The sequence below is a fragment of the Natator depressus genome, chromosome 1, assembly GCF_965152275.1.
Source record: "Natator depressus isolate rNatDep1 chromosome 1, rNatDep2.hap1, whole genome shotgun sequence".
Lineage (NCBI taxonomy): Eukaryota > Metazoa > Chordata > Testudines > Cheloniidae > Natator > Natator depressus.
The window spans coordinates 190,293,297-190,320,833 of record NC_134234.1 but is presented as its reverse complement, the minus strand read 5'-3'; the positions used below and the strand labels follow the sequence as shown (position 1 = coordinate 190,320,833).

Sequence of the window (27,537 nt, the reverse complement as noted above, 5' to 3'; positions counted from 1 at the left end):
CGGGGGTAGGCCTGAGGAATGGAAAGTATTAAAATTGGTATGAGAACTCCAAGGTAAGCACCACCATGTAATCACTACTTGTATGCTGCATCTGCCAGTAACATTAGAAAATGTAACATTATCCAGTTAAAGGACTACACAAAGGCCATGTACTACAGGTGACCTTCAGATTCCAGGAAGTGAGGATTTTACTTTCGGTAAATGACAGTCGTGGCCTTCCTTGAAGTGAGGCATCACAGAAGCAAGAATGTGTTCACTATTATCTAAAGAGGCAGCTCTACACAGGACTCCCCAATAGCTAAAGATTGGATGTTTTTTCTGAAAGACATGCGCTAGTTCAAACGGAAATGATTTTGCAGAAGTTCTATGGCCTGTCATAGAAGAGGTCAGACTGGATGATCACAATGGCCCTTTGTAGCCTTGGAACCTATGAACCTATAAACGTTTTGTTTCAGAGCTGCTATCCATTCCAAAATTCTTGGGTCATTCCCAGGAAGTCTTAAAATAACCCTGGGCATCACATCATTGTGATTCAGTGTTCAGAGGCGGTATTACCAAACTGAGGTTTAAAGCCATGAAGCAAAGAGGCAAATGTGATAGAATTACTTGTCCTGCCCGAAAAAAGCAAAGTAACCAAAAAGAAAAATAGCCCATCCCTCTTTGAAACCTCTCTTTATAATGCGCATGATAATCAAGGTGGGTCATTTCCAGCACTAATCCAGGTTTTCTCACCCCCCCACCCCCCCACACACACCCCTCCAAAAACCACACACACAAACTCACTCTCCTGCTGGCAATAGCTCATCTTACAATGTGCACAGCAATAATCCAAGTTTAACCAGAACGTCCTGGGGGGGGTTTGTAGGAAAAAAACAAGGGGAGATGGGCTACCTTGCATAATGACTTAGCCACTCCCAGTCTCTATTCAAGCCCAAATTAATAGTATCCAATTTGCAAATGAATTCCAATTCAGCAGTTTCTCGCTGGAGTCTGGATTTGAAGTTTTTTTGCTTTAAGATAGCGACCCTCATGTCTGTGATTGCGTGACCAGAGAGATTGAAGTGTTCTCTGACTGGTTTATGAATGTTATAATTCTTAACATCTGATTTGTGTCCATTTATTCTTTTACGTAGAGACTGTCCAGTTTGACCAATGTACATGGCAGAGACAAACACCTACAAGATCTCTATTAAGCATTCTTACAACTACAATACCCACCTGCGGAAGTGAAGAAACAGATTGATAGAGCCAGAAGAGTTCCCAGAAGTCACCTACTACAGGACAGGCCTAACAAAGAAAATAACAGAACGCCACTAGCCGTCACCTTCAGCCCCCAACTAAAACCCCTCCAACGCATTATTAAGGATCTACAACCTATCCTGAAGGATGACCCAACACTCTCACAAATCTTGGGAGAAAGGCCAGTCCTTGCCTACAGACAGCCCCCTAACCTGAAGCGAATACTCACCAACAACCACATACCACACAACAGAACCACTAACCCAGGAACCTATCCTTGCAACAAAGCCCGTTGCCAACTGTGCCCACATATCTATTCAGGGGACACCATCACAGGGCCTAACAACATCAGCCACACTATCAGAGGCTCGTTCACCTGCACATCCTCCAATGTGATATATGCCATCATGTGCCAGCAATGCCCCTCTGCCATGTACATTGGTCAAACTGGACAGTCTCTACGTAAAAGAATAAATGGACACAAATCAGATGTCAAGAATTATAACATTCATAAACCAGTCGGAGAACACTTCAATCTCTCTGGTCACGCAATCACAGACATGAGGGTCGCTATCTTAAAGCAAAAAAACTTCAAATCCAGACTCCAGCGAGAAACTGCTGAATTGGAATTCATTTGCAAATTGGATACTATTAATTTGGGCTTGAATAGAGACTGGGAGTGGCTAAGTCATTATGCAAGGTAGCCTATCTCCCCTTGTTTTTTTCCTACAAACCCCCCCCCCCCCAAGACGTTCTGGTTAAACTTGGATTATTGCTGTGCACATTGTAAGATGAGCTATTGCCAGCAGGAGAGTGAGTTTGTGTGTGTGGTTTTTGGAGGGGGGTGTGTGTGTGTGGGGGGGGGTGAGAAAACCTGGATTAGTGCTGGAAATGACCCACCTTGATTATCATGCGCATTATAAAGAGAGGTTTCAAAGAGGGATGGGCTATTACCAGCAGGAGAGTGAGTTTGTATGTGTGTGTGTGGGGGGGGGGGGGAAGGGTGAGAAAACCTGGATTTGTGCTGGAAATGGCCCTACTTGATGATCACTTTAGATAAGCTGTTACCAGCAGGAGAGTGGGGTGGGAGGAAGTTTTGTTTCATGGTCTCTATGTGTATATAATGTCTTCTGCAGTTTCCACGATATGCTATGCATCCGATGAAGTGAGCTGTAGCTCACGAAAGCTCATGCTCAAATAAACTGGTTAGTCTCTAAGGTGCCACAAGTACTCCTTTTCTTTTTACGAATACAGACTAACACGGCTGTTACTCTGAAAAAAGTAACCAAAGACATTTTCTGCTGCATTGACTGAAGTAGTGTGTTCTTTGCAATAGCTGCTCTCCCCTGAAACTCCATTAAAAGTTTCTGTTGACAGAGTGCACAGAGTGAAACTGTCTAGTTATACCTTGAAGGGTTTTGTGGGGAGCAAAGGAATGAAAAACCAGTGAAATAGGAATCTACCCACTGTTTGCTATTGTCCCTACACACCAGACAATCCATCTGCCAGAGATTACTCTTCTGAGCAAGGTTTGAACCCAATTTCACCACTTTATAGATTATATATGGACATATCCATGGGTCATTAGATAGTTGGTATGGATTGCCACACCCAAGAAGATTTTACCATCTCATATTAATTAGTCTCAGCCCACAAGTTGCTCTTGCAAAATCTGGGCATCTGATTAGCACTCCATTTGTTCTGCCCGTGCTAGGTAATAAGCACAGAGTCTAATAAGGAAAAAACAAAAGACAGGTAGGTGTAATCACATCATACTCTTCAAGCAGGAGTAAAAAGGGGAAGATCTGCATCTTTGATAGTAGCTGGGTAAGAATAAAGAGGGCACATAATTTCCCAAAAGCCAGGAGGGAAGACAATGAAGAAGGAAAACTTCCTCCTTTCTAGCAGTCAGGATATGGGGAAATGGGTGAGATATCCACTTCACCTAATATCAATCCATTGTGTTAAGTAGCGTTATAATGCAGCAACATGCTTATGTAAGTGGCTCCAAGACCAAACAAAACCCCAGTTAAGTGCAAGTATGTGTTTCTCAGATCCGGTAAAGAGGAGAATGCTTTCAGTTGACTGCCTGAATGTCTAACCTTATGGATATCAGCCTGAAGATGGACATTACTTTATATCGTTCAACCTGGGTAATATAGGCCTATAATCTCCAGCTTCTTTGGACACTGAAGTAAATCTCTGTTTCCTTCTGTTGTACTCCTGGTCTGACAAATTTGCCTGTATGTGGAGGAGGTGTCCTACATTCTGTTCAATTGCAATCTGCAAGTCATAAAAATAGAGACAAGAGCTACTGCATGCTCTAAAGAAGATTCTATGCTGTAGCCTTGTTGAGGAGGAGACTGAAAATGTCAACCTGTAGGATACAAAATAATCATTTCCTCATGGAAAAATTCTGGGCACCCTTTGGACCCATGGTGAAGAGGATCTGGTAAACAAAATAAAATCCAGCCTCTGGGCTTCCCTCTGGCTGCCCAAAAGGACCCACACCGAGGGACTACAAATCTCACTTTTTCCCTGAAGAGCGGATATTTGATCTGAACTGCTGTTTGTGGATATTAACTAGAAAAGGAAGCAGTTGACTCTAATCTAGGCAACAGATAGGTGTTATAGGCTCAAGCACACCGTAAAATACTGTCAGGGTTTGACAGAAGCAGACTCCTAAAAATACTTGTTTTTATGCAGGATCAATGGCCATAGGTCTCTAGCATGCTCCTATTCCTATTCTCCAACGACTCAACGTGAGAGAGCCAACATTTGAGCTTCTTCCAAATTTTTGTAGCCATATTATAAATATTAAACAATATTTGTTTCATCTGATTTATGGGAGGAAACATAACCCAAGTGTCTAAATAGATAAAAGGAATTTCATTCTAAAAGATTTTAACCAAAAAATTACAAGGATTAAAAAAATTTCCAGAAAAGGGGAAAGGATTGGAGCATCCCAAGTAGTTGAAAAGCACCTTGAAATGATGAACAGTTGCAACTTGAGAAAGCACTATTTAAGTATCAGACTCTGGATCAAATCACCATTTACAACATACAGTACACAACCACTTTTTCTGAAACACTGGTTAAATAGTCTCACATCTTGCCTTTGTTTCTCCTGCAGCTTCTCACGCTCTCTTTTTGCATTTTCTAGAGCATCCTGTAATGCAAGCTGAGCAGACTTTTCCATTTAGGGGAAAGAGCAGTAAAACAAGTTATTTTAGCATCGATTAATACCCTATGGTTTTTTTCCAAGCTGCTTCCCATTCTGAGAAAGTGAATATTCTAGAGCCCACCCTACTTCAAAGCTTGTCACTACAGTCTGCTAACAACACTGATGCTTCCAGACACAGTTAGTGTACTGGAGATTAAATCAGGATATATTAGAATCAGTGTTAAATATTCACTCTGCTGCTCAGAGCACAATACCCCAAGGAGTGGAGCAGAAGGCAGTAGGTTTTAATTAACTCTATTCCTCCATTTATATACATCTGAGGCCAAAGAACGAAACTTCAATGTTTCTGGTCTGTTTCACTTTGCACCCAAACACCAGTGGCATGGAGTGTAAGTTAGAGCAGTCAATTATCTACAACGGCAGGGTAACACACAAGAGAAAAACTATCGGTGATTCTGGCCAGTCAAAAAAGAACAAACACCAATTTCAGTGACATTCTATAAGAGAAAGAAACAATCATTACAATATTTTGGAATGGAGAGATGAAGTTACGCTGTAGGTGATGGACCCTTAAAATAGATTTTGAGAATTAATCACCACACTTGCTCCTCCTTCCATCTCCCACAATTTCACATGTTTTGCAAGTGACATATGCCCTTCTGCTGACAGCAAGCCTTGTCTTCAGCATTTCACAGGCAAATCATGGAAAATTCAAGTCTACATGCATGCATGGGGACAGAAGGCTGGAGGACCAATGAAGGTGGGGGGTGGGGGGGGAGAGCAATATTATTACATAGAATTAGTTCTATGAATACAATATCTCCATACATAAGCATTATAATTATCACATTTAAAAGCAACCGATAGGCGGAAGTTTCTTAAAATATTTACGTGGAAACGTAACTGAATCCAAGACCAGTGCAACTAGGCACTTTATCATTGTAAAACTCCTCAATAATAGGACATACGTAATTGACAGAAAAGTAGTTCTGGTTATCCTCCCTAGTGTTTAATATTACTTGTAAGCTAAATTTCAAAAACCTTTCATTACAGCTGTTTCTAGCCTATCTTTTTGAAAAATTACATTCCGAAGAAATTAGGTACCTTTCCAAAAAAGCTACTACTGTTCATTTTCCACACTGACACCTGTGGCCAGTAAACATGGGCTACTGCGGAGCGATAACAAGCAATATTTCTGAATATGCATAAGAAATACTATCATTGCTATAGTACCTTACTGACTTCATGCAGAAGAGATCCTTCTAAATGCTTTAACTGGCACTTAGCTTCTTCTACAGCTTGTTCAGCTAGAAAACATAAGCAAAACAAAGCAATTACTTAAAGTATAGCTTAGAGACATAAAATACTGGCTCTACAGGAAAAGAAAACGTTTACTGGGTAAACACCATGACAACTTGGTACTGTTAAATGTTTTAAATCTCAGATTATGCATTTGTGAAGTGCTGAGCATCCTCTGTCTTACTGAAATCTCTGGGAATAAAGGGCACTTAGTGAATGACGGAGACTGCACCACGTGAGCACGTCCTGAGGTACTAACATACTTACTCACTAATTTAGATTTACAGACAATTCATAGATTCCAAGGCCAGAAGGGACCAGTCTGATCATCTAGACTGACCTCCTGAAGAACACAGACCAGAGAACCTCACCAAAATAATTTCTAAAGCATATCTTCTAGAAAAATCATCCAGTCTTGATTTAAAAATTCTCAGCGATGGAGAATTCACCATGACCTTTGGTAAACTGTTCCGATGGTTAATTAATTACACTCACTGATCAAAATGTATGCCTTATTTCCAATCTGAATTTGTCCAGTTTCAATTTCCAGCTGTCAGCTTGTATTATATCTTTCCCTGCTAGACAGAAGAGCCCATTATTAAATATTTGCTCCCCTTTTAGGTACTTATAGACTGTAATCCATTCACTTTTTAACCTTCTCTTTGTTATGCTAAAATAGATGGAGCTCCTTGAGTTTATCACTATAATGTAGATTATCTAATCCTTTAATCATTCTCATGGCTGCACTCTGAACCCTCTCCAATTTATCAACATCCTTCTTGAATTGTGGGCATCAGAACTGGACACAGTATTCCAACAGCAGTGACACCAGTGCCAAACACAGAGGTAAAATAACCTCTGTACTCCCCCTTGAGATTCCCCTCTTTATGAGTTCAAGGACTTCATTAACACTTCTGGCCATAGTGTTGCACTGGGAGCTCATATTCAGCTGATTATCCCTTATGACTCCCAAAATCATTTTCAAAGTCACTGCTTCCCAAGATAGAGTCCCCCCACCATGCCAGTATGACCTTGGATTTAGGAGGAGGATCACTACTTTTCTTTAGATTCCTTGCTTTCTTTAATTAAAGCTCCCCATCCTACCTTGCAAAGAAATTTGTGACTATGCTTTTTTCTGTATTTTATATTTTAAACCACAACAGAGCAGTTGTGGGAGTTTAGCTAATATTTGTGAGCATATAAAAAATACGAAGCGCTACAAAAGTGTTATTGATTTCTATTCACAAGAGTTTTACTACTAGCATAATTAAGCCACAATTTTGAAATAAAAAGCAAAATTATAGTACTAAAAATGGTTAGTTCAGGATATTACAAACCAATCTTCACATCCACTTCTGCCTTCTTTATTTCTTTCATTGCAGTGCCTTTAAATGATGATGTGATGTACGGGTACATTCTGTTACAACAGAATGGTAAAATCATTATGAACTGCATTTTCAACACACATCAGAGCAGTCACAGGAGCAAACAAATGTTATGCAGTACATGTTATAATGCACATTACCTTCGGACTAATTTACCTTCTCAGAGGCCAATGCCAACAAGGTCTGCCACAAAACTGCCACTTTGTATATGCTAATAAGTGCTAAAGAAGTTGTAGATAGACTACCTCCCAGAAGCAATTTAGAACCTTTAACTTCATCTCACCTCCGTAATATTATTTTTGAAACAAAGATTGATTGATGCACTTTTGAAATTCATGGCACTAAAGGGAAAACTTCACAATGTTTGCATCCAGAATATCTATGATGTCTTTATGTGACTGTAGGGGGTGTGTCTACACTGCAGTTAGACATCTGGGGCTGGCCTGTGCCAGCTGACTTGGGCTCACAGGGCTTGGGCTGTGGGGCTGTTTAATTGCAGTGTAGATTTCCGGGCTCAGGCTGGAGCCTGGGGTCTGGGACCCTGTGAGGTGGAAGTTTCTCACAGGTCAGGCTGCAGACTGAGCCTGGAAGTCTGCACCACAAGTAAACAGCCCTGCAGTTCCAGCTCCTTGAGCCGGAGTCAGCTGGCACGAGCCAGCTGAGGGTTTTTAATTGCAACGTAGACATACCCTAAGCAGGGGCGGCAAGTTATACGGGCCCCATGGTGCCCGGGCTCCAGCAATATTCAGGGCACTGGGGCCCGGCTCCACCAATGTTTGGGGTCCAGTCTCTCCCCCGACCCCACCAGCTGCCCCCCCCACCTCCCCAGAGGGTCTCCCGGCCCCCATTTGCTGCCCCTGCGCACCTTCACCAGGCTCCCCCCAGCATCCCTGCCTCTCCCCTGCAGCTCCACGCTGGGTGCTTCCACTCTGCTGGCTCTGGGCATCAACTGCCGCTGCAGGGTCCTCGTGCCCCCCATCCCCTAGTGGCAGGGCAGGCTGACCCTGACCCTGCCCTTCTGCCTCGGACCCTTCCCTTTTCCGGTGGGACCCTCCACCAGCACAGGGCCCCCTCACCTGCAGTCACCTCTCCTGCCCCACGCTGGGCAAGGGGCAGCCCCATCCCTTACCCCCAGTGAGGCTACAGTGAGGGGCAGCAGCAGGGGAGGAAGCACACACGTGATGGCAGCCCTCCCCCGCCCCCCACCACAGGGGAGGTGACGGGGCTTCCCGGGCCTGAGAGGGGCCCTAGGAGCACATGCAGTGACTGTGATGCGGGGTGAGTGTGCTGCCGGGGGCGGGGAGGCCCTCCTCAAGAGCTCACTGCTGCTGGCAGGGAGAGGGCTGAAGGGAGTCCTCCTCTCTGGCCCCAGCCCTGGGGAAGCCTGCCTGCACCCCAAACTCATCCCCAGCCCTGCCCCACCCCAGAGCCCGCACCCCCAGTCAGAGCCCTCACACCCCACACCTCTGCCCTAGCCCTGAGCCCCTCCCATGCCCCAAACCCCTCATCCCCCCCCCAGCCAGAGCCTTCATCCCCCACAGCCTAACCCTCTGCCCCAGCCCTGAGCCCCCTCCTGCATCATTAACCTCTCATCCCCAGCCCCACCCCACACCCCCAGGCCCCACCCCTGCACCCCCTCCCTCCGCACGCCTTCCCACCCCCAAACTCTGTCCCAGAGCCTGCCCCCCCACCCCTTCCCATACACTCTCTCCTGCCCACAAACTCCCTCCCAAAGCCTGCACCCCCCACCCCTTGTCCCAGCCCACACGCAAACTCCATCCCAGAGCCTGCACCTGCTCCCCCACCCGCTGCCCCAACACGGAGCCCCCCTCCTGCACCCCAACTCCATCCCAGAGCCCAACATCTCAGCCCTTCTGCACCCAAACTCCCTCCCAGAGCCTGCACCCTGCCCCCCAATCCCCTGCCCCAGCCCAAGGCCGGCACCCCAGAGCTCCTCCCACCACCCAAACTCCACCCCCCACCTGCCTAAGGCTCTGGGAGGGAGTGTGGGGGGCGGGTTCTGGGCACCACCAAAATGTCTACAAACCTGCCACCCCTGACCCTAAGAGCCCTTAAAGCACAGTGGCTTTGGATACATTGTCTCTCATCAGACCCAAATAACTCACCACACCCAACACTCTGTTGTCATGGTATTTATCCAAAAGGTAATGTGTAAGGTATTATATGAAAGCTAATAACACACTAGTTATTAATATCATTGTAAAATGCATAAGTGTGTTAACATTATATGTTAAGTTATGAATTGCCTCTGTATGATGTTACTAGAACATATTTAAGACCAGACAGCTAAGCCTCGGTAAAGGTGATAAACAGGTTTGTTCTAGACAAAGGAATGTGGGTTTACTTCAATTTACATATTAGCAGTAAACAAAGACTTAAAGCTGCATCAGCAGGGGTTGTCCTGATCCTGAACTCTAGACACAGAGAATTAACATGGCTCCTGCATCCCAGTGAAACAGTGAAGACTGAATCCAGAGTCCTTCCCGACTTGTAAGACAAAGAAAATCCCTTTGGGGATTGTAGCGGGGCAGTCACCCTGCTCTGGCCCTGAAAGGGTTAAAAGCCAGCCCTTGGAGAGGACTGGGGCTGAGAGACAAGAAGAAAAGGCTGGGAGGCAGCCAATCAGGGCCAGGCTGGGCCCTATAAAAGAGTTGCCGGGCCAGAAGGCAAACAGTCTCTCTCTCGCTTTGGAGAGAGAAGGACCTAGCTGCCTGGGAGCACAGGGTACCTTGGGCAGAGCAGTGCTAGGGAAGGGCAAGAGGAGCTGGGGAGCTCCAGCCTGACAACTCCCCAGACTGAGGCCTTGTTAAAGGCCGGGGGAGGTACTGCGGCTGCTGGGAAAGGCTGCAGGTCCATCCCCCTTGCCAATGATGAGTGGCCATTACAGACTGCAGTTTGCCCCCATGAGAGGGGGCTAGATGATGACTGGCAGTAGCCACTGAGGCAAGGTAGGCATAGGGTGAGGGCGGTCTCCTGGGAGGGGAGACACAGAGTGTGGGGGTACTGCTGCAGGGCAGAACTCCAGGGTAAATGGAACTGGGGTCCAGGAGGGACACGGGGCCTGAGGCAGGAGAGATGGAGGCTGGCAGAGAGTGCTCCGAGAGCTGGAATTGAGCTAGTTCCCGAGGCAACACACCAGTGAGTCTGCGGTCTGCTACATGGATAAAAGGAACAGAAAGAGACTAAGGAAGCAAGCAATTTGATCTCTGTGATGGCTCCTGGCCAGTAAAATCTGGAATGGAGACTGTGGATGAGAGGAATCATCTGGAATAGAGACTGTGTCTTTTTAGATTGTTTAGTTTTTAAGATGTGTGCTTTCACTTTTATTTGCTACCTTTATCCCTTTTACTTGGTATCACTTAATCCATGTTCTTTTGTTAATAAACTCATTTTGCTTTCACTAAAAACAATCAGAGCTGTATAAGGTCAGTAAAGTGTGTGCTTCTAGAAAGCTGACAGGCTGGAGTGTTTCATGGTCTCTCAGAGGCAGCAAACTTAACACTTTCTCTATGGGAGCCCAGGGAAAGGCACTGGTCCCAGCACTAGGGCGAGGCTTGTGGGCTGCTACCAGCCTGTTGGTGTGAGAGCTCTGGACCAACACTGCGTAACCACAAGATACCTAGGGTTACAAAACAGATGGTGACCCAACCCCTTACTGGCCTGGGTGAATTCCAAAATGTCATAGTTTAACACATACCAACACAACTATTTCAAGCCATTGGAGCAATTTACTGCTCACCTTACTCATGCACATAGCATCACTGAAGTTAACTGTACTAACCACCCAGCAGGATTTGACATTATCTGCTTATCATCATCCATAAAAGGAATTTGTACTTCAAGTGAAAAGTATTCCACATGCAACTGTGTATATATAAAGTATCAGATTTTAAAGAGTCAGGGGACAACTTTTATAACAGCATATTTAAAGTCAATTACTTTTTATACTGTCACCTATTTACATGTGTGTTTTTACTATCCTCAGGAAAATCACTGTAATGACTCTAATTTCAATTAAAGAATGGCCTGTAACCAAAAGTGTACAAACAAGTTTGTAAATGTTCACGATGCAGATTAATATTTTAGTGCCTTGCAGTCCTTTTTATTGCAGCCAAACTGCTCAATGGAGGAAACTAAGGTGAAAAGAGATGTCATTATGACAACTTTGCATATAAGAGATGGAACTAGAGTTGTTTTGTATTTTTTTTAAAAAATGCAGCAATACCGTATTGTGATCGCACGCATTAGTTTGAAATTTGGATAGATTACTAATTGCTAATACAGGAAGCATTTTTTTCCAGATAAAACTGAAATGGAAAAGGGTTCTTAGACATTAAAAACGATTTAACATGCTGGGATACACTCAAACAACGCTGCCAACATCTGAAAAGTGAATTAATCTCATTACTAAGGCCTCGTGTACACTTAAAATTTAGGTTGAATAGCTAGGGGGGTTTGAGGTGTGACAATCCACGTTGTAGCTATGCTGACCTACCCCTCTCCCTCAGTGTAGGCACAGCTAGGTCAATAGAAGAATGCTTCTGTCAACCTAACTATCGTTGTTCGGGGAGGTGGACAAGCTACAGCAATGGAAAAATCCTTTGTGTTACTGTAGAAAGTGTCTACATTATGGTGCCACTCCACTGTAGCCATGCCACTGGAGTGCCCATAGTGTAGACAAGCCCGTGGTTGTCTTTAACTAATGATTCTGTGAAAATAACCAGAAGAGTGTATTTATGTAACAGCACTCTCTAGTCTGTCAATTTATGCTATTTAAAAAACATGAAGTAAAGCTACCTATGAATATGGAAACCAGTAACTGCCAATGGATTTGTTGTTATATTGAAGTACAAAAAATAATTGAAGGGTGGATTTCATGAATTCCTAATTATCTTGAAGAATCTAATCTAAACTATAAGCATTTAAATGAAAATCTAGCTACACAATGAAAATTAGTAAACTGAATGTTGTTTCATTTGAGCACTTCTTCCTAATACCAAGTTTGAAGTTAAGTATTCATGTGATTTGGAACAGATCTGAGATCTGTGGATGAAAAGTACTATTTAAGAATAATAATATAAAACAGTCTTGCAAACATTTATCTTGTACTTAGTGTGGTATCAGAGAGATACACCAAGAGGGTACCTATTCTAGTGTGTTCGGGAGAGAAGTCATCTAATAACACAGTATCTAGGTTTTAGAAGTTAGAAACAGAAAGAAACCGATTGGTTTTTCCAATTAATAGACTGACCAAAGGACTTGAGATTTCTACGGAAATGCCTTGGAAAAAACAATGAGAAGTTTCCAGACTGGAAAAAAAACAAATTATGTTGTAAGTTACTTGGTACTTAATGTTGCACTAGTAAGTGAACACAATATTATGTTAAAATGTTTCTCATCATTTGTACACAACCTGTGGCGAAGCATCCTCAAAATAATACACGTAGCCCTTTTACTATTGTTTGAAGAGGTTCATGGCCAGCCCAGCCAGAAAGTCTGTTAACTATCCTTTCACAGGTATGATAATGAGAAACCATAATGATATATTACATACTGAAGACATATAAAACTAACAGAGGCACAGTCAGCTTCCAGTAGCTTGCAGTATAAATATATGCATTAACATTAATATTAACTTTAAGACGTTAGTAAGCTAAAATATAGGATGGACCATAAACCTCCAGTTCCAAGGGAGAAAATTATTAAGTATTGTATTTAAAGAGCCAAGGTGGGCGAGGTAATATCTTTTATTGGACCAACTTCTGTTGGTGAGAGAGACAAGCTTTTGAGCTACACAGAGCTCTTCTTTATACTTCTTTGTGTCTGTTATACTTCTTCCTCTTAGCTCTTGTACAAGGGAAAATTAGAATCAGATGGTATAGCTCCATCTACTGAAACAAGGAGGAAGCAAAAAATCACAAGGGACATAACTAGTCCCCATAACTTATTTCCTAATGAAAAAAAATTAGCAGAAAATCTGAGTGGACTGAGGAACAAGCAACAGAAAATATTGTTACATAATTGGTTTTGTCAGTTCTCACTCTCCTACACAGGAACATCCAGAACGACTATCAAATGTACAAACCAGTATTAATAGTGGTGGTGAACTTACCATATTAATGTAAAAAGAAAAGGAGGACTTGTGGCACCTTAGAGACTGACCAATTTATTTGAGCATGAGCTTTCGTGAGCTACAGCTCACTTCATCGGATGCATACTGCGGAAATTGCAGAAGCTTCTGCAATTTCCGCAGTATGCATCCGATGAAGTGAGCTGTAGCTCACGAAAGCTCATGCTCAAATAAATTGGTCAGTCTCTAAGGTGCCACACGTCCTCCTTTTCTTTTTGCGAATACAGACTAACACGGCTGTTACTCTGAAACCTGTCATATTAATGTAGCAACCTGTGGGTGCTCACATGGCAAAGTTATAAATGAACACAGATATGTTTCTGGCAGTATGACCTCAAACAGAGACTGTTAGTTGCTCTGAAAGCCAAGTTTTGAATGCACAGTGTTCAATTCAGCATGATATTTTAGCTGTTGTGGTTTTGATGGAGCAGTTTCAAAGGTCTTGATGCAAACTGACAATTTGCACCCCCTTAATGTCATCATCTGTGATTTCATGACACAGGCTGAAGAAGAAAGGTTAGTTAATATGAAGTTCACTGAAAACTGCAGGAATATCTGAGCGGTAAATGGAAACAATCTTGTACAGAAAAAAATAAATGCATAGCCAGGAGTATCAGCAAACCAAGAGGTTACATGGCTGGGGGTGTGGAGGGAATGTGGTTACTGAAGTGGAAGTTTTCATAAGCTCATAGAAGTCAAGGAGACAAAATATGAGCCAATGATTAACTGTCAGACGAACCTGTGCCCTTGTCTGACCTGGCTTTCCTTCAAGAGTTCTGTGGATCAAGTGAAAGCAAGGGATCAGATGTGTAAACTGTCAGCCCATGACATAAAAATGCATGTGTCCCACCAGCTACAGGATTCATTACTGTACTGTAGAACACCAGCAATTCTCTCCATGAAAGCCCTAAGAATCAGGGAATTTAAAACACAGGGAGTGTGGGTGGGTTTTAATAATGACTGGCAGGAAGCAGAAGTTACCAGGCAGAAATGCATGAGGAGAAAATGAACTATATAGGGTGTGATCCCATACAACGCACCCAACAGTGAGAAAATTACAGAAGCCACTTCTCATTGGCAGAAAACAAAAACCCTTATACAGAAAACACAAAGATGAAAAGTGGCCACAGCTATTCCCCACACAAAAGTTTGTGAGGTCACAGAGCTGGCCTTATCTAAAGCCTGTCCTCCCAGATTGTTGGTTGATAGATGAAATGCCATAGAAAGAAATGAGTCATGCTGGAGAGCACAAGGTGGTTTCAGAACATAGTTCTGAGCTACAGTGGAGCAACAGCTCCTTCCAAGGAACCTCATCAGAATGGAAAGTCACACATTGGGTGTCCACATTTGGGGAAAGCCGACTGGCAATGAGGCAGCCTGAAAAGAAGTGATGTCTACCTCAGGAGAGGGGTGAGCCCAAACTTCTGGATCACTTACATTCTGGTCTCTCCCACCCATAGCACTTCTGTAGCACTTTATTTTTGTTCTCTCTAAGTTGAGCACTAAGTATAAAGCAACAAGGAATTAGCGAGGACTAAGGCAAGGCCTCCGTAGCTTCCAGACTGGACTAAGGCTCCACTTGTACCACTCCAAGCTGTCCAACGTGAGTGATATGCTTGCTCCCTCTCCATCTCCGCTATTGAGAAAGGATATAGGACCAATATATGGACTACAGAGCCAGCATTTTCTGGAATTACCCAAGCAGCTTTCCTTGACTTCTACTTAAAACCAGTCAAACAGAGGAAGCAAAAATGATTTTGGGAAGGGAGAGGGGAAGCTGGTGGCAGAGACTAATTTTGTAGTTTTGGGGAGGGACTCCTTGTTGAAAGATGGCTTTATAATAAGGAATCCTGAAGAACTCATTACATTCTAACATCAAGTTCTCAGTTTGGAACAAATTGTTAAAATATGATAGGATTCTCATTTCACTGGAAACGTGAGCAAAAGCAGATACAATATGTTAAAGGAAACTGACACTTTGTACTTAATATAGAACAAAGTCTCAAAACACTTCATTCAAAATAACCGAGAACCAGGCTAACAGGCTCAATATTCAAAAGTGATCAGACAAAGAGGGTCACGCAAATTGAACGAGCAAAATACATAGGACATTAAAACAGAAGACACTGCAAGTGACTGAAAGAGTGACTATTTCACCTAGAGAGCACACTTCTGCAATTATTGGGATATTCACAGCAGTTATTTTCAGAAGGAATGAGATTTTTGGTGCTGCAAAATTGGTTTTAACACTTAGCTTGAAATGAGGGCTGTTACACTACTGCAAGAACAGAAACACTGAAGTTATGCAGAAAGTGGCACACGCTGAGAGACGCCAGCAGGATTCTGACAAGCAGTCTCTCCCCCTTGAGCACCAATGTTGGGGGGCGGAGGGGGGGGGGCAAGTTATAGAACAATAGTTTGCTTATCTACACTGGGGTATCTGCTGCTACAAGTTACATCCAGGCCCACGGATTAGTGACTTTACAATGCTATATTCACTTTTAACCCAGAGTATTTTCCAGTTTAACCTGATAAACTGCACAAAAGGCTTATTTGACACGCCACTTAACAGGCAGCCACCTCTCAGACGTAATGTGGCAATTATGAAAGACCACACAGCAACACTATATAACTGTTTAGGATAGAAAGTGAATGATTCCACTGCGTTATATGCCAGCTTGTTTCCTACTATTCCCTATTAATACTTTGGTCTACATTCATCCCAAGCCACTCATCTTCACACCCCTTTGGTATCCTTCTCTAACTTACCAAATACTTTTACAAGATGCCCATTGCACTCTCCCCTTTCAATTGGGCCTCATTCAGATCCTTCCATTTGCTGCTCTTCCATGAAACTCTGTGATCCACCAACATATACAGTATCTAACCCAGTTTAATTTTTTTTTCAAACACATTCCCAGCTATTTGGAGATGCAATTCATTTGACTGTATTGTGTGACTGAACTGTTTCTACCCTAGACTTGCACTCTCTGCAGTGCAGGCTCCATCTCTCCTCTATTGTTAAGCTATTAAGCACAAAATAAAGTTCACAATTAGAAGGAGCTGTTCTCAGTATTTGGATAAGAGTTAGTGGCATTGGAACCGAGAACAATTGCCGTAAATCCAAGTCCCTCAACAAGGTTAAGAAAGGTCAGCTGCTCCAGGAAAGCCCTATGGCAGGCCCAACATGGTGATAAAACAGATGGGTAAAGCTAGAGTGATCTTCGACTGAGGAAGAGCTAGGGCATTAAGGAATCTTTAAGTCAGCTATGGTCAGTGGAGAAAAGCCAAGAGTTTATGATCTGTAGTTTGAGAAGTATAAATTGTAGAAGCTAGAGTCACTGATTTGGCATTTTCCTTTTGATCAGTGGTCAGAAGTCCATTTAACTTATCCAGGAGATACGTGGTGCTCTCGAGTTTGGATTGCTATATGTAAGTTACATGTATGTATTTACATAGCATGATATACAATATGTTCTAAAAGTGATACGCAAGTTTGAAAACAGATGCAACTTTCATAAAATCCAGTTGTGTGATGCAAAATAGAATACATGATGACTCCCACTGAAGTGATCAATTTATTAGTAAATAAATTGATTATCCTAGGGTGGTTGACAACAATATGTAGAGTGGGATTTTTAAAAAAAAAATCACTCCATGTTGGCCAAACTCTGTTCTCTTTTAAGAAAATTTCATACTTCAATAGGAACAAAGTTAGATCAACACTGAGCTCTTTTGTAAAAATTCTATTGGGCACCAAGTATTAACCTACATATTTTAGTTCCAAGTTCTAAAATATGCCTCTAATCTGTCTTCCTGTTCACATTTGCCTCTTAGTTTAAATTCGGTGAAACTATCGGACTGTGCTTTCAGCTATAAGTTTTCCTTGTCTCAGCCCACCATGGTAGTTGCAAGATGAAGACGAAGTGCTTCGGTAGAGGAATACACTCTAGGGGGTAGGATTTCTAAAGCACACTAACATTTTGCACATTAATTGGTCCACGTAGACCCTGCTGGTACACACCAAAGGCTCCCTCATGAGCCTTTAATACAGTACTGTTTCAAACAGTACTACTTTAAAGATCACCAACAGAGTCCCCATGGACCAATTAATGTGCAACACATTAGTGCACTTTAGAAATCACACCGTGGGATACTAGAGAACACCAAGATTTGTGTATACTAATATTTAAAGTGCTTGGAAACCCTACGCACATGGCACAAAAAAATCTTATCTAGTTTTTTACATTAGTATCTCTGTTGCACACTACACACCAGCTAACCAACCACACAGCTATACCCACAATGAAAGCCGTTTTTCCCCTTCCATAAAGGTGTTAAAAATTTTGCTACTAACTGATCGCTTTGGTTTGTACACTTAAGTCAGATTCTCACCACTAACTTCAGAAGGAGTTGGGTCCCTAACTACAATTGGAATATGATCAGTGCACTACCTGGGCTCAGTAAGATTTACTTTAGGAGCAACCCCATACAAAACTATAAACTAACAGGATTAGGAGGTCATTAAAAATAAACCACATAAGTGACCTATAATCTTATACTGCATCTTTCGTACAAGAACAGAAGCACCTTGGATGCACCCAAGTGAAAACAAAAATCCCTCTTTAGTTGATTATCTTATGTAGCATGTTCTTTGCCCTGGGTCATGGTAACTGCCAAGCATTTGTCACAGATTATTACACTTTAGCAGACCTGCCTGCCAATGCAATTTGAACTTTGCTTAAATTATAAGTCACATTGCCATCAAAATCAATTTCCCACCATGACAAAAAGGCTACTTAGGCTTTCAAGTGCCCTGTCTTGAAAATTAAAATATTTAAGAGTGTAACAGCAATGGAAACTTACTCACCTGGGTCTGTAAAAGCAGTAAGGCAGGCGCTTAGTTTCTACTTTCTCAGCTTGAATGAATATCCTCATATGTGGGTCAAAATACAATACAGCTGTATAGGCTCTGAGTGACCATCGCTCTGGAAGGCTGAAATATCCAATATGTAAGCAAGACCACAAAGCGTGAACTCTACTACATGGAAAAATTAGATGTGTAATAACCTAAGACAACATGCCCACCCCCAGACTCATTAAACTAAAATGCGCTGGATTTCTGCAGTGCTCTCTGTAGGTATTAAAAGATTTTGGAAGGTTTTCTCCAGAGTAAGTTTGTAAGAACCTTGCAAATGAACTGCAATTTGTGCACTGGGCTTCAGCTGATGGCACTATAAATTACAGTACAGTTCTTGATTTGGCTAGAAATTAGTTTTATAATGGGATGCCGTTGACCTATAGTATGAAAATCTCACTAACAGTGGGATTTAATGCCGCACAGCTTCAGGCTTCAGACATTACCATGCAAGAAGTTAACTTACTCAACCCTGGGAATCTAGTTTTCCCACAGTATTATGCCACAAACATCTATGGTGCTTTACAGATGAGGAAGAGATATGAAAGTGTCAGACTGGAGTTCAATCTGACGAGCTGGGCTGGATAGCAGAGAGCCTTGCTGGGTAGCCCTGCCGTTCCAACCCTGATTGCCTCTTTAGCTCTCCTTCCTTTCCTGGCTGAAGACTCTGGAGCACTCTCACCCTAGTGGGCTCTCTAGGCCCCCAGCCACCCTAAACTATAGAATGAACAAGAGACTTTCCAGCCAATATCTTTAAGCTCTATACCCAGGAGGCTCTGGGAGGGTATATAGGCTCTGGGAGGAGGCCAGTCAAAAGACAAGCTCCCTGTCTTACCAAAGGGGAGGGGAAGTTGCAAGGCCCAAAGTGGGTGTGGGGTGGGGAAGACATCATTAGTGAAGCAACCCAGGGACTAGGGAAGGATGACTTGTTCTGGTGATTTCTCTAGTAGAGCAAAACATATTATTTGTTTAAAGTACTAATGTGATTGAGGCAATGCCATATTTCAGCCAAAAGAAGATGTTATAAGACCATAAGCATGCCCTGCACAGACCAGCCTCCACCTCTCAACAGTGACAAGTACCGCTGATATTTTTGGTTATCCTTCCCCACTTACAGAAAGTTCTATTCCAGGCCAGAGATCCTGTTGGTTCATCAGCCCTGCACTTTGTGCTCTCTTAGGCTGACCAGATAGCAAGTGTCAAAAATCGGGACAGGAGGTGGGGGGGAATAGGTGCCTATGTGAGAAAAAGACCCAAAAATCGGGACTGTCCCTACAAAATCAGGACATCTGGTCACCCTATGCTCTCTACTGCTTGCAACCAAGTTCTGTCTGCTTCCTTCACATAGCATAGGGTGCTTGAGCAAACATGCTTAGGCAGCCATCATTTATCTATTTTGTTACTGGTACAGAACTCAGGGTTATCCACAGTAGCATTATGAAAGTGCTCAGATAATGGCACCAACTCAAACATTTTCCTTGAGATTCTTTTTTCACAACCTCTGTTCCCAACCCGTTTAGTTTTCCACATATTTCCTTTCCCTCCAGATCCCCTTTCTCTCTTCCTCAGCCTATTATTTCTCCCTAATATATATATATTTTCTTGTTATTGTCCCTTCTCTTTACTGACCCTTCTAAAAATACATATTACATTAAATTGGTCATTTTAATTAAAATGTGCACTCAATTATCTTTACTACTACTTCCCCATGTATACAATACATAGGATGTCTCCCAGAACAATTTCCATTGTACTTGAGACACAAGTACAGAAAAGGTCTAATTTCAATTGTGAATAACTATCTTATAGTCAAGATTTAGTTCTGTGAACTCTTCTTAGATCTCTAAATTAAAAAATAAACCTCAAGTCTTGGAATTATTGCATTAATAATTGTAAATTAATTTAAAATGTGCTGCAGCAAGCAGCCTCAGAGAAGATGAAAATTGTGTCATAAGTAGACAGAATTTAACTAGCTGCATTTTAAGATCAAATATCTAAGTTACAGTTATCTGAATTATCAATTTTGTCTCTAGTGTATTAGAAATTATTACAGTGGTTTGCATAATCTTCGCTTTGAGATCTGTGGACAGCTGTTTTCAGAAACCCAAGTCTTATAGCCTTGGATTTTCAAAGAAGCAAGAGGGAATTAGGCACACAGGACCCAACGAAATTCAATGGGAGCTGGGCTTTTAACTTGCTTAGGCTTCTTTACAACAGAATCCCATTACTATGAATTTTTACACTGGTATTTTCTAAGAATCTCTTTGGAGGGGTTGCCATAGGCCAGGTGCAAAGTGAAGGGAGCGGGGGAGCATGGGGAAGGGAAGAAAGAGAGGAACTAGAAAGTTTTATCATCTCTTTCTTAAAATGACAAGGGATGTGAGGAGTAACAGAGCCCTGTTGTGTTAGTGAGTCCCCTACAGAAATAAACTGTGGCCACCTATCTGAGGGCCTACTACCCAGGATGCTTTGGAAAGATGATGTACTAAATCAAGTGTCATCTAAGTCCAATGGGTACATTATACCTCTCATTTAAAGAATTGCACCCACTTTCTTATTTGCCCCTAATATTGGCTGGCAATCCCTCAATACTGATCACAATGGGACATCTGAGGTAGCAGAACGTACAGTTCATTTGTTACAGACAGCACAGGGAGCAGAGAAATTGTACAACATATAAACATTCACATCTGCATTGTTTACTCAGTTTTATTAGAGAGTGAAAAAGCTTATTTGCACAACTGGGCAACTATGCCATATTTGCCTTTTGATCCTATGTTACCTCCCCCCAACCCCTGCATCCGCCAGTCAAAGAAAGGCATTTCTGCATTACTTTTCCTTGACACCCTGCTCTCATTTCTGAATGACAACATATCCATGCTGTTTTTCAGTTCCTAATCAATTGACAGTTCCCCAATAAAATACTTTTACTGGTGTATGTAACCATGTACTATTGATTACAGATATTCATCCAAACCTTTGCTCCAGTAATGTAATTATGCCACTCACTTATCAAGAAGACCAGCAATCAGAATATCCACACTGTCAGTTCTAATATCTAGCTCTGGCTCTCCACTGAGCATAAGCTTTAAGTTGTAAATAACAATGAAAGTGCCTGGGGACAGAAAAATATACATTTTTAAAGGCAACTATTTGAATATTTTAAAAGATCCTTTTCAGGTGCCTCTGTACTTTTTAATCTTGTCAGTCCAGCCTGTCTAAATAATCTATACCATATCCGAACTAGGGCTGCAATTTTTGTGGCCTGTTTAAAACAAACATGGAAATATGTATGTACAACTTATTGTATAGTGCCTGATACAAATTGAGTTTATGGACACTGAGGGCTTGTCTAGATACAGTTAGTGCACAGCAAGTTGGGATATAAAAGTTTCAAACAGCAGAAGGTCAAAGCGCACTAGGGAATTTTAAGGCATACTGGCAGGCTCCACATGACCCTTTAGTGCACCATAGACTTTCACCCCAGCTACACACTAACTCTCCATCTAGACAAGGCCTAAAGAGTCATACAGCCAGAGTGATATAAGAGAGAGGGAGAATTCAGAGATAAGACTGAAGGAGAAAACAGACGTTCTTAGGAACTATGAAAGGAGATGGAGAGAGAGGCTCTTCCAGATGGAAGGTGATACAGAGGACAAGGCTCTTGCATTAAGCATTACACTGTGTGAAAAGAGTAGAGGCCAGTCAAATAAGAAGAACTAGCGGAGAGGAAATCTAAGTAGTCTGGACCAAAGTGCATGGAGAATTTCAGAATTCTTACTAGATTTTTTTTCCCCCATATAAACATTTCAATTTTGATATTCACGTAGAACAGACATTTTATTCTCTTTATAATAGCAGCCAGGGTGTAAGGTAAATACCCCCATCCTTTTATTTTCTTCTTATTAAAAAGGTCTGACCAAATAAGAATTTCAGTAATTGACCTTCTCCATAAGAGTTAAAAACACATTGCTTCTCTAATGATACTTCAGTACCACTGTATTTTAAATAATTGGTTACATTAAAATTGCATTGTTTGGTAACGCTCACCACTTCTTCCATAGATCGCATCAAACTGCTGCAGCAATTCAGTTTCACTCTTAAAAGGGGAGTATTTAAAGATGATAGACGTCTGTATAGTGAATTTCTCAAGATCACCTATGACAGGTTTTCTAGTACTTCTTGACCATGAAGTTATTGGGACTATCATCTGTTAAAAAAACAACAACAAAAAAAATCACATTATGAAAAAAAATTTTCAGGAACAATTACATATTAAATATGCAAAGACCAAGGTGAAATTTTTGATTGTTGCTGTCCTTTTATTTTTAATTATTTTGTGGAGAAATTATAATCCTAAAATTATTTTTAAGATAAACAGGTTTACACAGCTAAGCTACAGAAAGCTACTAATTTAAATCAATCTTTGCTACAAAAAACCAAAACCACAGACGAAATCTGATGAAAAATTAGGCTTGATTCTTCATTTCCCACACCTGGGATTTACAATCCCACAATGTATCACATGCCAACAACTTCTGCAGAGTAAATATTTGCAGCCCTGGCAATAGGGATTATTTTAGAGGCAAACATCAATGCCTAGGCAAACGATTTATGCAAATCAGTCACAGAACCTGGAGATGAAGGACAGTATAGATTCTGGAAAACTGGGTTCAATTCTCTTCTCTTCCACAGACTTCATGTGTGACCTTGGGCAGTAAACCAAGTCTCTGTGCATCAGATGCAGCTATTATAGTACCCTACCTTGCAGGGTGTGGAATGGACAAGAACGTTAATGACTGTGGAGTACTCAGACTCAGTACGGCCCCCATTACCGTACTCAGCCCCCATTACCAAATATCTAAAGACAGATCTAGAACACATGCAACAATGAAGTTGCCTTATAAGGCCAAAAAAAAAGTTGACTAAATAAACAGTCATTGGAAAATCCAATTATTTCCCTTTAGTCAAGAATAGCCCATTTCTATTATGAGAAACTATACTGTACTTGAAGTACAAAGATTGGCATACACCACAATCTCAAACATTCACATATCTTTTACCTCAAGTTTTGTTTAATGTTCATCACCTTAGCAGCTAGTTGCTATTACAAATACTAATAAGGCAAAATTACACATATAGAGCCACCTCACTAGGGATCCCTGTCACTGCTATCCACGGTCATATTTACAGTAGCTCTTCATCTTCCTATACAGTACAGAGTGTGTGTCAATATAGAGTGGGACTGTTGAGGGTTTACATGATAGTTGTGCCAGACCCATGGGGATATTAAAATGCCTCCTTTTGCAGTTTTTTGAACTTCAAACATTTTCAGTTGAACGTTTCATTTTAAACACAAAGGGAACCATTCTCAGCTAGCTAGGGACATAAAATTCCCTGGGGCGCAAGAGAGCAGAGTTCTAATAAAGTATAAACCTGTTTTTTCCTTTTTTTTTCTTTTTTTTTGGGGGGTGAGGACAGGAAGAGTGGCCCATTTATTATTTCCCCATTCTCATAACCTCCATGGTGAAGTCCAACTTAAGGGCAAGAAGGGTAATTTGTCAGTCATGACCAAAGTCAAGAGAAGATGGGTTACATTTTTAAAACAGAGCAGAAACTATTAGGATGACTGCCTTGCCAATAAATTCTGTCACCTGTGTCTCACTTTTTTCTGGTGTCACATCCATCTCTATTCAATTCTCAAACTGAGTGTTCAAGTGAAAGTGCCCAGTTCTGTATTTGGTCATTCAGATGAGCTCTTGGGCCATGTCTACAGTACACTCCTCTGCCAGCATAGCTTTGTTATTGAGGGTGCAAAGAGATGTGATCCCCGAGAGTCATGATTATGCCAAAAGAAGCCCATAGTATAGATGCACTTATACTGGCAAAGCTGCGCTTTTACCAGCAAAGGCTGTTTCTCTCATGAGATGGTGATGGTTTCACTATACCAGTAGAAAACACAGCTTTGTCCGCATGAGTGGTGTTTTGCTGGTATAGTATACACCACCAGTAAGTGCCCCAAGTGTATACATGGCATTAGGCTTTGTCTACACTACAAGCCAGGGGTCTGATTCCCCTGTTCGCATACACATACTTGTGCTAGGTTGATGAGAGTTAGCGTGAGTATAAATAGCAGCGTAGCTGCGATAGCACGGGTGGCAGCACCAGGGCTAGGCCGTGATGAGTACGTACTCCCCTGTTTCGGGCAGGTTTGTAGTCAGCCATGCCTCTGCTGCCACTACCCATGCTATTGTGGCTTCACTGCCATGAATACTCATGAAGCTAGCACACACACACACACACACACACACACACACACACACACACAAGCTAACAGGGAAATCACACCCATAGCTTGTAGCATAGCCGTAGCCTTTATGGTCTCCAGGTGCTGTTTTACAAGCAGATGTCCTACTACGATACCATGTAGATAGTTCTTGCTGCATTTTCCATTTCTCATTCTTTTCTTTGACTGATCCCTCCTTTTTCTTATTCTCATTTCAGTCCTACCCCTGGCTCTTCATGTTCCTGAGCTTCACCTTGTTCCTTGCCCCACAAACCAACCAAGACTGAACCTTTGGGCTGCAACACCATACCTCCTTCTTAGTCACTCTAATTAGTAGTTTTTCCTTTAAAGTCGCTTTGCTGTACAAGCAGTTGGGCACTCACACTCCAGGAAGGAAGGCTACACATGGATCCTTCCAAATCCCACCTAGTCCATTTTGAGAGACAGAAAGGCGTTCCTAAAGAGAGAAGATTCTCCTAGGCCCTACCAGGTCACCATCTGACACAAGATCTCACAGAAGGGTCCAAAGAATATAAATTTGTTGACTGTGATTAAGGTACTTCAATCTGTTGATTTCACTGTACCAGTTTTGATCTATACTTATCCTTCAGATGTCAGCAGAGCATAAAGCTCTGCTTCATCTTTTCTATTAAAAAAAACAAAAAAAACCCACACACACAAACACAAAAACACAAAACGAAGCAGACTTGGACAACTTTTTCCCTACATTAACAGCCATCTCTGTATTTCATAAACAATATATCTAATGAAAAGTGAGAAGTTTAATTTATTTTTAATAAGCAATGCTTTACAGCACAATATATAACATTCACAGCAACTGCAGAAGATGCTTTAGAAAGTACCATCCACTTTAGGAGGCTAAATTCCATTGAATTTCAATGGGACCTAAGCACTTCAAAGTCTTGCCTAGGGTCTATTTGAAACTATTTACAAACAAAGCAAAAAAAAAAAAATATATATATATATATATATATATATATATACACACACACACACACACACACCTCATTAAGGCCTTCTGCCTCACAGAATGTTTGAGAGAAGATAACACATGTCATCGTATCTTCTTTCTTTGTGAATAGTATGAAGTCTTTCCCTATTCGCATAGATCCACTATAGTAAAGATACAGAAGATGTCAATTACTCTCAGATAGCTTGTTGTCAGGATGTTAATTTACTTTAAGTAATACAGACAGAACATTTCATTAATTGGCCTGATGGCCCTGTTCTAGCATGTTCAAATTAAATTTCTACTCCTGGCAAAGGGAGTTTGGAACAAAGGAAAAAGCAGCTCTTGGGAAGAGGGAGAGCCTAAACCTTAAGGGACTCCTTTCCTCATCAAACCCTCCTCAGCCAAAATGAGGTAACCACATGTCATGTTGAAAGTGTGCACAAAACTAACAGAAAGTTGTGGTTTTAGGCTGTTGGTTGCAAAACACATACATAGAGTCACACAACTATGAAGAGCCATGGACCAGTGAACAACATATTTTAAAGGATCCACAGCACTGCTTAATGTTCCATCAAAGCAGCTGTACAGAGAAAGAAAAATTCATACCAAGGTTTAAGCAATCCTAGATGGGGTGGCAGGTCTCCACCAGCTGCTTTCTGCTAAGGTCTTTCTGTCAGCCAGCTACACCAAAACTGGGCTTCAGTGCCAGAGTAGCAGGTAGAAGTGCTTATCCAGAATATCCCCCAAGTAGTTTATTTTGGTGGGGACCCTTCAGCAACAAATACTGCTGCCTTTGCCCAGTGGAACGAAGAGGTGGCAGTCTATCATCTGCCCTCTGTCAGAAGACTGATTCCTCCCTAGGACATGCAAGGCCAGGCTAGCACCAGGAGGTACCACTTTTGCCTCCTTGCACTAGCAAGAATCTGGCCTAAAAATGGCTGGAATTCCTCCTAAAACTCTCCCTCCCTTCATAGAAAAAGAGAAAGCAGAGGGAAATATGGTGAATATATTCCCATTTGAAATATACATTAGAAATAACTGGACAACTAGAACCATCAGGAGCTTCAGTATGCGCTACTAGGAATAATACTGAATTAAATATTGAGATGTGTTAGATGACCAAATAGAACGTTGATTTGTTTAGGATTACATTCCATTATTCCATTTAGTTTTTGAGTTGAGGATCATACTTAAAAAAAATACTGAGGCAGAGACAATCATAAGAAAATACCCTTACGATTTAAGTCCATTGCCATAGTGTCCAATCATTCTTGAGAGAGATGTCCGCTTAGAAGACCTTCCAAAATAAATCAGATCAGTAGCTTCCTCTGCAATAGAATTTTATTGTTATTGTTAAAATATGCAAATAGGACACTCATTAGAAAACATCAGGACTTGAAAACTTAAAAAACCTGTATAGATTTTAAAATGAGAATTCACTTGTTTTGTGCTAAAGCACAAGATTTGTTGAGACCCTATGATGTGGGTTATTAGCTGTCGAGCAAGATATAAATCAGACACAAGTTGTTTCCATGCTTGTCTGACTCAGTACAGAGGTAGCCAAACAAATGCTGTAATTGGATATCACTGCTGACAAAAAAGTAGCATACCAGATTCAATGGACCAATGGTCTGATCATGTATAGCAAATCTTAATACTCCTTCCCTTCTTAACTCAAGAATGACAGTAGGTCTTGGAATTGTACATGCCACAATTAAATAATAAATATTGTGACAAAGCTCTGTCCTTGCCTCCATGGGTCCCACGTTTCCTGGTGGATTTTGCTAGCCTCAGAGACTCACCGTGACCCTCCACGTAACCCTTCTCTCTCTAGAGACAAGGATCACAGTCTACTGAGCCATTTCCATCATAAGCCAGGGAGGGAGGTGAGGAGAAGTTATCCTTCCTTGCACAGTCTCTGTTGTCTCCCAGTCTCAGTGATTAATCAGGGGGTAAAGGTTGGGGGGGGGACCCGGGCCCACCCTCTACTCCGGGCTCCAGCCCAGGGACCCTAATAGTATCAGCTATGGTAGCTGACCTTTTAGAAACATGACATGTACAATTCCCTGGGCTACTTCCCCCACAGCAGCCCTCACTTCCTC

At 41.9% G+C, this 27,537-nt stretch overlaps 1 protein-coding gene across 1 annotated transcript in view; it reads right to left on the bottom strand.

Annotated features, from left to right (window-relative positions):
* MORC1 (MORC family CW-type zinc finger 1) overlaps positions 1-27,537 on the bottom strand; it is a 94,057-nt gene that overhangs the window by 53,502 nt on the left and 13,018 nt on the right. Inside the window, exons 5-12 of the mRNA XM_074947128.1 lie at positions 26,673-26,763; positions 25,488-25,596; positions 22,227-22,386; positions 21,186-21,291; positions 18,129-18,254; positions 7,060-7,139; positions 5,657-5,730; positions 4,356-4,429 (exon numbers count right to left, since the gene is read on the bottom strand). Coding sequence (XP_074803229.1) covers positions 4,356-4,429; positions 5,657-5,730; positions 7,060-7,139; positions 18,129-18,254; positions 21,186-21,291; positions 22,227-22,386; positions 25,488-25,596; positions 26,673-26,763 — 820 coding nt within the window. The remainder of the gene's footprint in view (positions 1-4,355; positions 4,430-5,656; positions 5,731-7,059; positions 7,140-18,128; positions 18,255-21,185; positions 21,292-22,226; positions 22,387-25,487; positions 25,597-26,672; positions 26,764-27,537) is intronic.